A 13,560-nucleotide genomic window follows, 5' to 3' on the forward strand; every position below is an offset into this window, starting at 1 on the left:
GGTTCAGTTGGTGTCCATTGTGTTTCCATGAATGTCTCAGGAACTCAAGTTAGGGTCACATTGGGAATTTTCAGGCTTACTACTAAGCCTCAGTGATTATTAATTTGGATGGTTATGAGTAGCTTTATTATATGCACCTGCTATCCTGAGGGTCTTGAGCCCTTAATTTATAAACCCACTCAGGTCCATTTTGCCAGGCCAGATTCCTAAGATCAAAAGCTATGTTTTGGTAGTATTCAAATGTGCAATTTTTCTAAAGTGATTGCATTATGTTGAAGGACTTTGGGAGGTTATAGACTGGGGTCTCACATCAAAAGTCATGGATTAAAAATGGTTTAGACAGTGGTTCTCAAAGTGTGGTCCTCAAAACTACCATTTAGTATCATCTGGTAAATTGTTAGAAATACAAAATCTCGGGCCCCATCTCAGAGGTATTGAATCAAACTCTAGGGTTAGGGCCAGGCATCACTGGCTGAATAACAAGTAATTCAGAGAATTCTGACTCAGATTCAAGTTTGAGAACCGTTAGTTTAGAAAACAGGAGGTAGTGAGGTTTATTAGTGGAAAAAGTTTGGGACTCATTCAGCTTTTTCTTACCTTCATCAGTGGTCCTTGTTTACCAGTTCTTGAGATGTAGTACCTGCTCTTCTATCAGTGATACCATCTTCTGCTTGAAGTACAAAATAGAAATGCTTTCGCCTGTCCCACTATTCAGATCCATGTTTTTTTCTTCAAGCGAACAGACTGATCTTCTTAGATCACAAAGTATTACGTACTTTGTGCTTTCTTCTTTGCTTCTGTAGCTTGCCACTGACTCCTTGTTGAATGCAGTCACCTGCCAGTTGGACACGGAATAAAAGCGGAGGACACTCAGAATATTCAGCTTGATACTGACCATTGTTAACCATGCATGTTAAATCTACCAGCTGAAAAATAGGTGTTGGATTATCTGAGCTATACCTGTGTGCTCTTCATTGCCTTGACCAGTTATAAATTGGCACCATTTTATTTGTCATTGTAGGGATCTTTAAAGGAGCCCACCCTAATTTGTGGCTGATGGGCAGTTGGTCACAGTGGTACAGCCATGTTTGTGTCTTTGCTTTGTTTCTTTGTTTTGTTTTGTTTGTTTTGGCCATGCCACACAGCTTGCAGGATCTTAGTTCCCTGGCCAGGGATTGAACCCGGGCCCCAGCAGTGAAAGCACCAAGTCCTAGCCACTGGACCACCAGAGAATTCCCTGTCTTTGCTTTAAAATCATTAAGAAAACAGACAAGCAACTGAATTGGACTGATTTGAGTAATCCTTCTAGCCTTCTTGGAGAGAATCATTTGCAAGACTTGAAGTCAAGCCTTTGAGAATACTCTTTGATTTAAATTCTAGGTTGAAATCAGTAGTCTGATGGTCAGTTTTTGCTATACAAAGATCTCATTTGATAACTTCATGGGTATCTCATAAACTGAGTTGAATAGTAGGCTCTAACAGGTGGCATTTCAGTGAGGCACTTAGCTATAAACTTCTAAGCTAGTATAAAAATAGGGGTGCCTGTTTATATGGGGGAAGGCAGAATTGTGGTACCAAAAATCATGATACCATGTTAATGTTTCAGCTGTCCAGAAACCTGACTGGAAGTTCTTAGAGGGGGCTGGCTGGCAACACCATAGATACTGTCTTCTGACTGCTCTTTCCTACCTGTTCCGATTTTAAGTCATCTTGAAAAGTTGGGATTAAGGGCCCTTGTCCCCTTGGGTATCCTCTCCTCCTTCCTCATGGTGGGAACTTCTAGCTAGATAATGAGCCAGTAATTTCACAATTGGAACGTCTGACATAGAAATCTGTGGTTCTAGCACCCCTTCCTAAATCTTTGGTTCAGGAAGGGGTGCTGTAAGAGGAGCTGGCCTAGGGGGAGCCTGCCCGAGGAGTTGGCAGTTCGTTCAGGGTTCCCAGCAGTCCCACTGGACTGGGACAGGCCCAACACTGAGTGACAAAGCTGCTGAGAGGGGTTGGGCACCTTCCCCTGTCCTCTCAAGAGAATCACTGGAGAGAAGAGGATAAGGGGCCACTGAGCCCCACTGCCTGGTTTGGGATCCCCCACTCTTCCACCTACTTAACCTGTGTTGCCTTCAGTCATATTCTCAACTTCTCTGACTCTCATCTTTTTCCCCTGTAAAATGCAGATAGAATAGTATCTAACCCATAGGATTTTTGTGGGGAATAAATGAGAAAATGAATATTAAGTGCTTAGAAAAGTGGCTGGCACACAATAAGTGTTAAAAACTGCTTATGATGGGGGCTTCCCTGGTGGCGCAGTGGTTGAGAGTCCGCCTGCCGATGCAGGGGACACGGGTTCGTGCCCCGGTCCGGGAGGATCCCACATGCCGCGGAGCGGCTGGGCCCGTGAGCCATGGCCGCTGAGCCTGCGCGTCCCGGAGCCTGTGCTCCGCAACGGGAGAGGCCACAACAGTGAGAGGCCCGCGTACCGCAAAAAAAAAAACTGCTTATGATGTAATAAAGGTAGGGGGAGATACTGAAAGATAGCTTCTTTAGATACCACCTTTAGATCAAGGTGCTTATTTTCTAAATGTCACAGTAACCATCTCCATTTCAATATGAAACCAGAAAGCACTATGAAGATGTAATGCTACCACCCTAAAAATGATTTTCATAAGTTTCCTTCTGGTACTTATTTACCTGCTTACTTCATGTTTTACATTGCTTTTATCGGTTGTATAAACGCATTTAAAAGCCAAGGTTTATTTTTATTGTGTTGGCCAGATCAACAGAAAAAGCAGGGTTTCCTTTTTTTTTTTTCCCCTATTCCCATTTTCTTAGCTTCACATAAATCCTTTCAATAGAAGAAAGTCTTTGCATCAAATCAGCCACCATTAGAGGCTTGGGTGAATCCAAGCCTGAGTCCTGCTTATCAGCTCTGCAGGATCCAGTTTGCATCCTGACCTGCCTGTAAGAACTGTTCTAAACGGTGCCCCTTTAGCAACAAACCTCATGAATGGGGGATGGTGGAAGGTATCTCAGGCACCCCCTGTGTCATTCGTTCACCATTGCCCTGGCTGTCATCTATGAATGCCATTACCCCATTGTGATCTATTTTTAAAAGCTTTCTAAGCCTTTCAGAAAAGTCATGTGACTCATAGATTGAAATATCAGGTCAGTCAGCAACCATCTGAGAGCCTGATGGGCCAAACCCAATGTTAGTGGGTGTGTGGAGGGTGGGGACTAGAAGAGGAGGTCAAAGGGGGACCCAACCCAAGCGCTGCTCCAGGGACATGTGCCTTCTTTAGGAAGAGCCAGGCACACATAGGTGAGATACTGGGGCACTTCTACGGCGCTCAGACCACTAACAGTAAAATAACAATATCCACGGTAATCATAAAAAGTTGGGCTTTTTACTCTTGTGAATTGAATTCAGCTCACGGAGGTAAAGAACATTTCCCCTTTCATCTCCTTCTATAAGTGACTTGTGTGAAATTCTATCATAGATTGTCATCAGAATGCATAGCTGCTTCTGCAGGGGATTTCTGCAGAAAGAAACTGTATAAGGTTTTAACCACTGTTGCTTTGGGCTTATACTCACATCATTTGCTTTCTACTTTAATTCTGATCACTGAAAGTGGGTGTCCATATTAGTAATTCCCAAATAGACTCTTTGGGAAGACTTGACACATTTTCTTTAAGGAAGGCTGCTAAAACTAAGAAAACGTGTTTATACTTCCTTGGGTGTGGGACTCTTAGCCAATTAGCAGCTTGTTCTTGCCTGGTCAGGTTTTAGTAACCTATGCAAAAATTAAGGTCTCTGTTGATAACTCTTCTCTTGTCCAGATAATAATTTTAGTGAACTTGTTCACGATGTAAGTTTCTGTGGATTGTCAGGACTCTACAAAAGGGTAATCTCACATTCCCTCCTGAAATACTCATAGGGAAGGAGCATTCCCAGTTCAAAATGGGCACTTCGAAGTATTTTGCCTTTAGCCAAACTTGAAGGTTTTCTTTGAAAATATCCCAGAGGGATTCCTTTCCAGGAATAGTTGCTGTTAAGGACTCTTGAGATGGCAAGTTCAAGAAGACTTCTTTTGAGAGATTGGAGAGCAGTGGGGCCAGGGACCACAGTCATCTGCCTGTGCTAGCCACTAAGCATGGCACACAGGAAGTGTTCTGTGGACAGTTACGAAAGAGCAAACTCTGTGTTGACTTAGCGTATGGTTTCTCTCCTCCGCACTTAACTGCGGGATCCTCTCAAGCTGGGATACCATCTTAAGCAACTTAAGACATTGCTGAAGGTAACAGGTTTAGTTCTCTAAACCCAATGAGGAGGATCTCATTTTTCCCTAAATGTTGGGGTGGACCTTGGGCCACATTTTGAGAAACGTGATTGGTTTAAAGCACTACTTTTTAACCTCTGTGGGGTCCATTGGAGGTCTTTGGATAACCATTGGAGATGAACACTCATTGCAGAAATTGCACAAATGCGTTTTGTGTATGGTTTCCTTGATGCTGTGAAACTGGTTTAAGAAGCCCTGCTCTTAAGAACAGTACCTGTAGTTTGACCTAGATGTTTAAAGTTATTCCTAGGAGCTATTCAATCCAAGAATTGTTTTGTTTCCCCAGTTCTCAGACTGTTAATAAAGAAAATTGCTCTTCATCCTCTGTAGACAGGTGGGCTGTGTTTTGGACATTGCATTTGGTCAGAGGCGTACCGTGGCACAGTCGGTGCTGCTGGCGTGGTTGATGCCTGTGTGCAGCTCGCCCACTGTTCCCCTTTGCGCTCTTACAGGCCTGCCAAGTCTGTACATTGCGCATTCACACCTAGAATACGCCAAGCGTATAAAGTCAACAGAGAAAACTGGAATAATATGGGAGGGAAAATTAAAACATTTTTACCAACCTGAGCCACTCTTATGTATCCAAGGGTAGTTGGCATTTATAAATCTGTGATTAGAGCAGTAAGTCTGTAACAAGAGAAATTAAACAAAACATTAACCTCTGGTAACTAAACCTCTTAGTTTAATTTACTTAAAAAAATTTTTTTTGAGATAGAATTCACATACATAAAATTCACCCCTTTTAAAGTGTACCATTTAGTGGTTTTTAGTAAATTCACAGAGTTGTACAACCGTCACTACTATCTAATCCAGAATATTTTCATCTTGGCAAACAAACTACCCATTAACAATCACCCCTGCCCCTTATCCCCTTCCCCCAGGCCCTGGCAACCATTAACCTACTTTCTGACTCAATGGATTTACCCATTTTGAACGTTGCATATAAAGAGAATCTACGGTATGTGGCCTCTTGTGTCTGACTTCTTACACTTAACATAGTGTTTTCAAGGTTCATGTTGTACCATGTATGAGTACTTTATTTTGTTGCTAAATATTAATTGTATAGGTTTACCACATATTGTTTAACCATTTATCATTTGATGGACACATGGGTTGTTTAAACTTTTTGGCTGTTGTGAATAATGCTGTGAGCATTTGTGTACAAGGTTTTTGTGTGAACATAATTTTTCATTTTTCTTTGGTTTATAACTAGGAGTGGGATTGCTGGATCATGTGGTAACTGTGTTTAAGTTTTTGAAGAACTGCCACCATTTTCCACAGCAGCCGCACCATTTTCCATTCCCATCAGCAATGTTAGAAGGTTCTAGTTTCTCTACATCCTTGTTAATACTTATTTTCCCTTTTTTTAAAAATAGCCATCCTAGTAGCCATTACATGGTATCTCGCTGTGGTTTTGACTTGCATTTGCCTGATGACTAATGATGTTGAACATCTTTCATGTGTTTGTTGGCCATTTGTGTATCTTTGGAGAAAAATCTATTGATCTTTTACCTGTTTTTTAAATTGGGTTATTGTCTTTTTGTTGTTGAGTTGTACGCGTTCTCTCTATGTTCTAGACTCTTATCAGATACGTGATTTGTAAATATTTTTTTCTGTCCCATGGGTTGTCATTTCACTTTCTTGACAGTGTCATAGGAAGCAAAAAAATTTCTAAATTTGAAGTCAAATTTATCTTTTTTCTTTGGTTGCTTAGGCTTTTGTTGTCATAGCTAAATAACATTGCTTAATCCAAGGTCATGAAGATTTATACCTATGTCTTCTTCTAAGAGTTTTATAGTCATAGCTCATATGTTTAAGTCTTTGATACATTTTGAGTTTCTTTTTCTATATAGTATGAGACAGGGGTAAACTTTATTTTTTTGAACAGTCAGATTTACAGAAAAGCTGGAAACATATCTTATATTGGTATGGTACAGTTATTACAATTAACAATGTTGATACATTGTGATTAACTAAAGTCCATACTTTATTCACATTTCCTTAGTTTTAAACCAGTGTCCTTTTTCTGTTCCAGGATTCCATCCAGGAGACCATATTACATTTAGTTGTCATCTCTCCTTAGCCTCCTCATTTCCCTTTTTTGTAAGGCTTTTTTTTACCTTTGTTCAAATATTTTTTGATCCCCGCAAATAGAACATTTTGGTCCATCTACGTGTTTTGCGGCTGTGTTAAAATTTTAATCTTTGCAAGTTGACTCCTAAATAAATAGATAAAATCATTAGCATTTCAGCAAACAGCTGCAGTAATAATAGAGAACACCTATCACTTGGGCTCCCTATTATCATTTGGAGTTAAAAGTTTCAAACAGAGCCTCATTGTTCAGAAACTTTTTGTATATTGAGAATATACATATTTAAGTATGAAATATATTGCCCTTGGTTTAATAGTATACTAGGATTCTTAGTTTAATATTTGGATTTGAGGGTGGTGGAGCGAGGGGATATGTAATAATCTTTGGGTTGCTTCTAATAGCAGAAGATTGCTTTGCAGTGTTTTTTCCTGTAGTGTATAAGTATTTCCTATATTGCAAGGTCCTTCCTGTTTTTACTGGAAAATGTTTTAAGCCCTACTGTTCTTAGGATTTCTGTATTGTTGCATCTGCAATCATCATAACTACTATTGGTCCATCTTCCCCACCCCTCACCACCAAATTTGTGTCACCCCTGCCCTTCTGACGCTGTGTTCACCATGCAGATTTCACTGGACTCCAGTCTCTACTGGCAATTTGCAGGTGGTATGTCAGTACTTCGACAGTTTTTTCAGAATTTTGAGTAGCCTTTAGACATTTTCTTATATTTGGAATTCTGTTTATCTCAGACTTCCAAATTTTTCTAGGTATATCTACCCAATTAATAAGACATAATTCATAAATGAATCCTAAATAAATGTAAATAATTGATATTCTGGGTTTAAAACTAAAATGTCATCTTGTTCTAGGGCATTTTGCTATTTCTCACCTAATGGAGAAAACATTTAGGTGCCTCAGGTGTCTGAAGATACTGAGTAACTTCATGGCATGCTTATATGCTGTGATTCCTGTAGGCTGAGAGAGTAACTCTATCCCTCCGTATTTACCCCAAGATATGGGAAGCAGTGATCAGAGAAGCAGCAAGCATTCTGTTGTGAGGCCTGTGACGGGGGTGTTGGAGAGGCCACAGCACAATGGTATATGCTTTTTTGCAAGGCAGTTGTAGCATTTTACTGGTACTGAGAGTTTGGGAATTGCTGGGGTCTTTTTTTTGCGGTACGCGGGCCTCTCACCGCTGCGGCCTCTCCCGTTGTGGAGCACAGGCTCCGGACGCGCAGGCCCAGCGGCCATGGCTCATGGGGCCAGCCGCTCGCGGCGTGTGGGATCTTCCCGGACCGGGGCACGAACCCGTGTCCCCTGCATCGGCAGGTGGACTCTCAACCACTGCACCACCAGGGAAGCCCTGGGAATTGCTGTTTTTAACTTTACTATGAAAATGTTTATATAAAAGGGAGGCAGTGGTTTTGTGTATACGCATGTGTATGAGCAGGTGTGCGTGTGTGCACACGTGTGCATATATAACCGCACATATTTCCTAGTTCTGCTGAGAGGGCCTAGAAGCAAATGAGGATACCCAGTTCCCAAATCTTGATTTATTATACTATTCCCCACTTAAAGGAACTTGGATTTCTCAAGAAATGGCTGACTCAGGGGTTAGGACAGGATGAGTACAACATAAGATAGAAAGTAAGAAAGTGCTTTTAAAAAATGATGGGGCATGTCAAAAGGATGCAGGAGCCTGCTTGAAGAGACTCTCAATTTGAGCACCAAAATAATTAAGGACATTAATGAATTATAGACCATTGGAAAAGCTGGGAATCTGTGAGCCCATGTCAATAATAAATAGGTAAATAAAAGGGGGAGAAGGGAGGGTTTGTATTTACAGTGGAATGCCAAGTGCCTGACTGGTAATTATGGAGGGAGGCCTACAGTTGAAAAATCAATATTGGTTTGGCTCAGAATCACCAGTAGGTGCTAAATTTATGGGGAAATTTTGATGAAGGCTAGAATATTTGGATGATTTTAAAGTGTCTCCCCACAGATTGCATACTGATTGCAAATGGGAATGTAGTAACTAAAGAGTAAAACTGGAGAATACCTTGACCAGGTGGCTAACATCAAGTTAACATCACTGATGAGGGGCACATGGGTGACATAGGCATCCAGAGGTGATGCTCTGAGGTGGACATCTCTTAGGTTAGTATTCTGCTCCAGAGATGCTTACCCTCAATCTAATCATGAAGAAACATTAGACAAACCTAAAATGAATAATGTTCTTTTTTAAAAAAAAAAAAAAAGTAGGCTTTATTCTTTAGAAATGCTGATGTCATAAAAGACAAAAGAAGTTGTAGAAATGTTCCAGATTAGAGACCAAAGAGACATGACAACCAATATCTGGTTCTAGACTGGATCCTGTGTTAGATTCTAATCAAAGGTAATATAAAGGACATTATTGGGTCATTTGACAAAATTGGAATCCAGGGGGATAAAGTGTTATTGATAACTGGTTGTATAAAACTGACAACACTTCTCAACCAGGTTCTGCAGAAGTGAGCCCTTATGCCCTAAGGCATCCATTGTATGTAATAGATTCTCTTCTCTCCTGTGCATCTAAAGTGATACTGACCAAGTATAATCCTTGGGAGAATGGAAAAATAGTCACTCAAATTATTTTCTATAGGGCTTAATTCTCTCATGGAGCCACAAAAAAAGGCTGTGAAAGAATATGCTCATTTTTAGAAAACAGGCACTGAAGTATTTAGGGGTAAAGGACCATGTACATTAAAAAAAAAAAAATCTGTCCCTTTGTAAGTTGGCATCTAATGCATTTAAGACCAGTCAGAATAGCTGAAGGTTTTATGTAAGCCTAAAGCTACCATGCCTTGATCAGCGTTCAGTGTTGTGGGGTGTATTATTGGACAGAAGTTTATGAGAGAGTGTGTTTTAGCAATAAACTGATCACTTACGTTATTTGCCAATTCTGCTTGAGCTTCTGCTGAGAACCTTGAGCTGACTCTGGTTCTTTCTGGAATAAGTCAGGGTGTAAATAAATAAGAACTGTATGAACTGCTTAAGGTAGACAGTCAGTTACTGATAACAAAAATAAGTTGAAAATATGTGGCCCAAGAAATATTGTTCAAAATCACCATATGATTTCTCTTTCTAGGAGGAGCTCTTGGATATTAAAGAACGCCCTCATTCCAAACAAAGGCCTTCGTGCCTCTCTGAGAAATATGACAGGTATCTGTGGGGGTCAACTTCTTGTTACACCAAACTTAATAAATGGAGTTGTATTGTTTTGCTGGAATTACGAGTGGGGAGATTTCAGGGGTAATGACATTGGGCTTCCACACAAATAAATTGCACGTAAGCTATGAACATGACTAAATAGCATCTCACTGCACTGTCTTCATCGGCTTTGTTATTAATTAGCTGAAATTCAGAGATTTAAGCTGCAAGGAACTCTAAGGACAACTAAACCAATTCTCTTTCAACTAACTGGTGATGAAACTAAAACTAGAAAATGACACATCGGTCAAAGGCACCTTGTCAAAAAGCAGAATTAAGACTTGAACACAGGAGTCCTGACCAGAGTCTTTTCTCTCTGCCAGTGGTTTTTTGCACTGTGCTTTGAGGGTCCTTCCAGGGCCTGCCTGGGGCAGGACGATCAGGAGGACTCTGGGCCTTCTATCAGTCCCCCACCCCTCACTCCCAAACAAGAGAGCCATTCAGATTTTTTGGGGTGGTTTGTTTTGTTTTGTTTTCACGGCATGCGGCATCTTAGTTCCCTGACCATGGATGGAACCTGAGCCCCCTGCAGTGGAAGCACAGAGTCTTAACCACTGGACTGCCAAGGAAGTCCCCACATTAGCCCTTTTGCATCTTGGGCTCCTTCATAAGGTAGAAAGCTTTGGTTTGAGAAGGCTATAGCTAAAAATGGTCTGAAAGTCTCTTAGAATAACCCTACATTGCACTTCTTATGGTTATCTTAAGACGTTAAGGTCACTTTTTTTTTTTTTTCCCCCGGTACGCGGGCCTCTCACTGTCGTGGCCTCTCCCGTCGCGGAGCACAGGCTCTGGACGTGCAGGCCCAGCGGCCATGGCTCACAGGCCCAGCCGTTCCGCGGCATGTGGGATCTTCCCGGACCAGGGCATGAACCCGTGTCCCCTGCATCGGCAGGCGGACTCTCAACCACTGCGCCACCAGGGAAGCCCTAAGGTCACTTCTTAAATATCAAGGTAGATGGTTCATATTGGCCCACATTTTAAAAAATATATATAGTGTTTAATTTTTTGATAGACTAGCACACGCTTTTTTTTTTTTCTTTTTTTGTGGTACGCGGACCTCTCACTGCCGTGGCCCCTCCCGCCGTGGAGCACAGACTCCGGGCACGCAGGCCCAGCGGCCACGGCCCATGGGCCCAGCTGCTCCGTGGCATGTAGGATCCTCCCGGACCAGGGCAGGAACCCGCATCCCCTGCATCGGCAGGTGGACCCCCAGCCACTGCGCCACCAGGGAAGCCCGCACATGCTTTTTTTAATTTTGTACATGGACAGTTCAGAAGGTTGCTAAATCTGGACTCCTCACCACTTTCCCCTGGTGAGGGTGATACTTGAATAATGGCTATTCTAATTGGTTAGGAGTTTTTGCTAAGTCTCAGATTAGCTGGGGGTTTTCTTTGTTTTTGTTTAGTTTTTTCTTCATTAAAGCTGTAAAGGTTTTTTATGCCTCAAATTGAATTTTCTTGTTACAGCTGTTTCTTCTTGGCGTAAAATAGTTATCATGGGCACATATTCCCTTTGATTCTGAAGTGGAGACATTGTGCCTAATAATAATAATGAAAGTAAGAGAGATGGAGGAAAGAGTTTCTCATCCTAGCAGAGCTAGAGTTAGGTACCAGATCGTTGGGCTCCAAAGCTTCTCCTCTGCACACTGTACCACCTGCCACCCCATCATTAGTGTGGGAGTAACGAAGTCAAACCCAGACTACACACTTTAGGCTCTTAAATAGCTGTCTGTCCTACTTGTGGGAAAAACTGAGACTGTACATGGAAATTCTGGAAAATATACACTAAGCCTTCCAGGAGCTGCTTCCAATAAGAGGATTAAGGGGCTTTTTCCTCCCTTTACTAATCTTCAGTAAACTGAGTAATCAATATTTATGGAGCATTTCTTTGTATAGGACAGGCATAGATACTATAATCCATATGCACCCCAAGGTTTGTGGTCTGGATGTTTCATTTATGCACAAACCACTGCTTTTCAAGTGACTATTGCTATTATGTGAACAACAACAATGTATTGCTGAATTTATTAGTTGTTTTTATTTTCATCTTAAAAGAGAGAACCATTCTGATGGCAACCATAAAGTTTTATATTGGAAAGGGGTTTCCATAACCTGTCACCTGAAGTAGTAGAAATTAGACTACGTGTGTTATTCATGGTGCAAGTTCTAACTGTTGGTGCCCTTTGACTTGCAGTGATGGTGTCTGGGATCCTGAGAAGTGGCATGCCTCCCTCTACCCAGCTTCAGGACGGAGTTCACCAATGGAAAGTCTGAAGAAAGAGTTAGATACAGATCGGCCTTCCCTGGTGCGCAGGATAGTAGGTGAGCACAGTCTCTGAGAAGTGGGGGCAGCAGTTTTGGAGACAGTGCTCTTTGCTGCTGGCTTCATTCTTAGCTGTGAGAGTTTTATGCATTGGGAGAAAGTATCATTATCAGGAAACTGACTTAACAGTTTATTTCTTTTTTTTGAATTTTATTTTATTTTTTTAAAGTTCATTTCTGATTAGCAGAGTAAAATCATAGCCTTCCTATGTAGCAGTGGTGAGTAGACTGTATTAGGCTATGTGCTTTTGAATTAAAAGTACCAGGTCTTTCATTGAAGTGGATAGCTGAGTTAGATGTGGGGACCCTAAAGCTGCGCTGGAGAGCTGGTTACGCCCAGTCTCAGGTGAGACTTTTCCTCAGGTATAAGTTAGTTCTGGCAATTCTTAATTCACAATAGAGTATGATCTGAATACTGGGTTTCGATGTGGTTTGCGACTGGAGTAAAGTTTGATCTTCCATACCTTTCCCCCTTTAAACTAGAAAAGTGAAATGGATAGCGGGCAATATAAAAGCTAGTCAAGGAACTAGTTGCAAGAGGGAACTCTTTTTGAGATGAGAGGAACACGCATCATAAAACCAACTTGGAACTGAACAAAGAAGATGGGGTGATGACTGTAGCTTGAGCTGTAAGACCCTTCTACACAGATGAAAACTTAGAAGCAACCTAAATGTCCAGCAGTAGAAATGAAGTTGAGTAAACTTTGGTATATCCATATATAGGAGTGTTCAGCTGTAAAAACATGTTGGAGACATGTTCACCAAGTTATGCAAAACTGTCTATTTTGTGTCTTATTTTTGGACGAAAACAGACAGTGCATGGAAAGTCTGGAAAAGTGCATACCAAAACATTTTAGGAAATGTTTCTAGTGAGAGGATTAAAGGAGGTTTTCCTCACTTAGACTTATCTTTAGTTTTCTGATTTTCCTAGGAAGAATTTTTGTGTGTGGTGACATGTTTTTCTTACATCTTTATTGAGGTAAAATTGGCATTCGATAGACTGGTACATAAATGGCACATAAAGTGTACCATTTGATGTTTTGACATGTGAATACAATGTGAAACCATTACCACAATCAAAGTAATAAGCATTTCCATGACAGCTAAAAGGTTCCTTAATAGCACCCCATGTGTCCCTTCTTACACTCCACCCCCGCCCCACAGGCAAGCACTGGTCGGCTTTCTGTCACTATAGATTAGTTTACATTTCCTAAAGTTTAACATAAATGGAATTATACAGTACGTATTCTTTGGGTAGCTTCTTCCACTCAAAATAATTGTTTTAAGATGCATTCATGTTTTGGGGTATATAAAAGTTCGTTCCTTTTTATTGCCTAGTAGTATTCCATTGTGTGAATTTGCCATAGTTTATCAATTTATCTGTTGATAGACATTTGGGTTGTTTCAAGTTTCTGACTATTAACCAAAACTACTCTGAACATTCACGTACAAGTCTCTCTATAGACATGCTTTCTTTTCTCGGCTGAATATCTAAGAGTCGGATGGCTGGGTTCTATAGTAGATGTATCTTTAATGTTTTGAGAAACTGCCAAGCTGTTTTGCAAAG

General features: G+C 41.1%; 1 protein-coding gene across 9 annotated transcripts in view; it reads left to right on the forward strand.

Moving 5' to 3' along the window:
• Nucleotides 1-13,560, forward strand: part of EIF4ENIF1 (eukaryotic translation initiation factor 4E nuclear import factor 1) — a 42,418-nt gene that overhangs the window by 3,987 nt on the left and 24,871 nt on the right. For 7 of the 9 annotated variants that reach the window (XM_027124229.1, XM_027124228.1, XM_027124233.1 and 4 more), the window contains exons 3-4: nucleotides 9,551-9,624; nucleotides 11,866-11,993. In XM_027124229.1, coding sequence (XP_026980030.1) covers nucleotides 9,551-9,624; nucleotides 11,866-11,993 — 202 coding nt within the window. Of the gene's footprint in view, nucleotides 1-5,273; nucleotides 5,293-9,550; nucleotides 9,625-10,510; nucleotides 10,624-11,865; nucleotides 11,994-13,560 lie in introns of those variants that run through there. The other 2 variants (XM_027124231.1, XM_027124232.1) reach the window with 2 other exon arrangements.

The sequence above is a fragment of the Aethalodelphis obliquidens genome, unplaced genomic scaffold (assembly GCF_003676395.1).
Source record: "Aethalodelphis obliquidens isolate GAN/ISIS:26980383/991018 unplaced genomic scaffold, ASM367639v1 scaffold28, whole genome shotgun sequence".
NCBI classification, from domain to species: domain Eukaryota; kingdom Metazoa; phylum Chordata; class Mammalia; order Artiodactyla; family Delphinidae; genus Aethalodelphis; species Aethalodelphis obliquidens.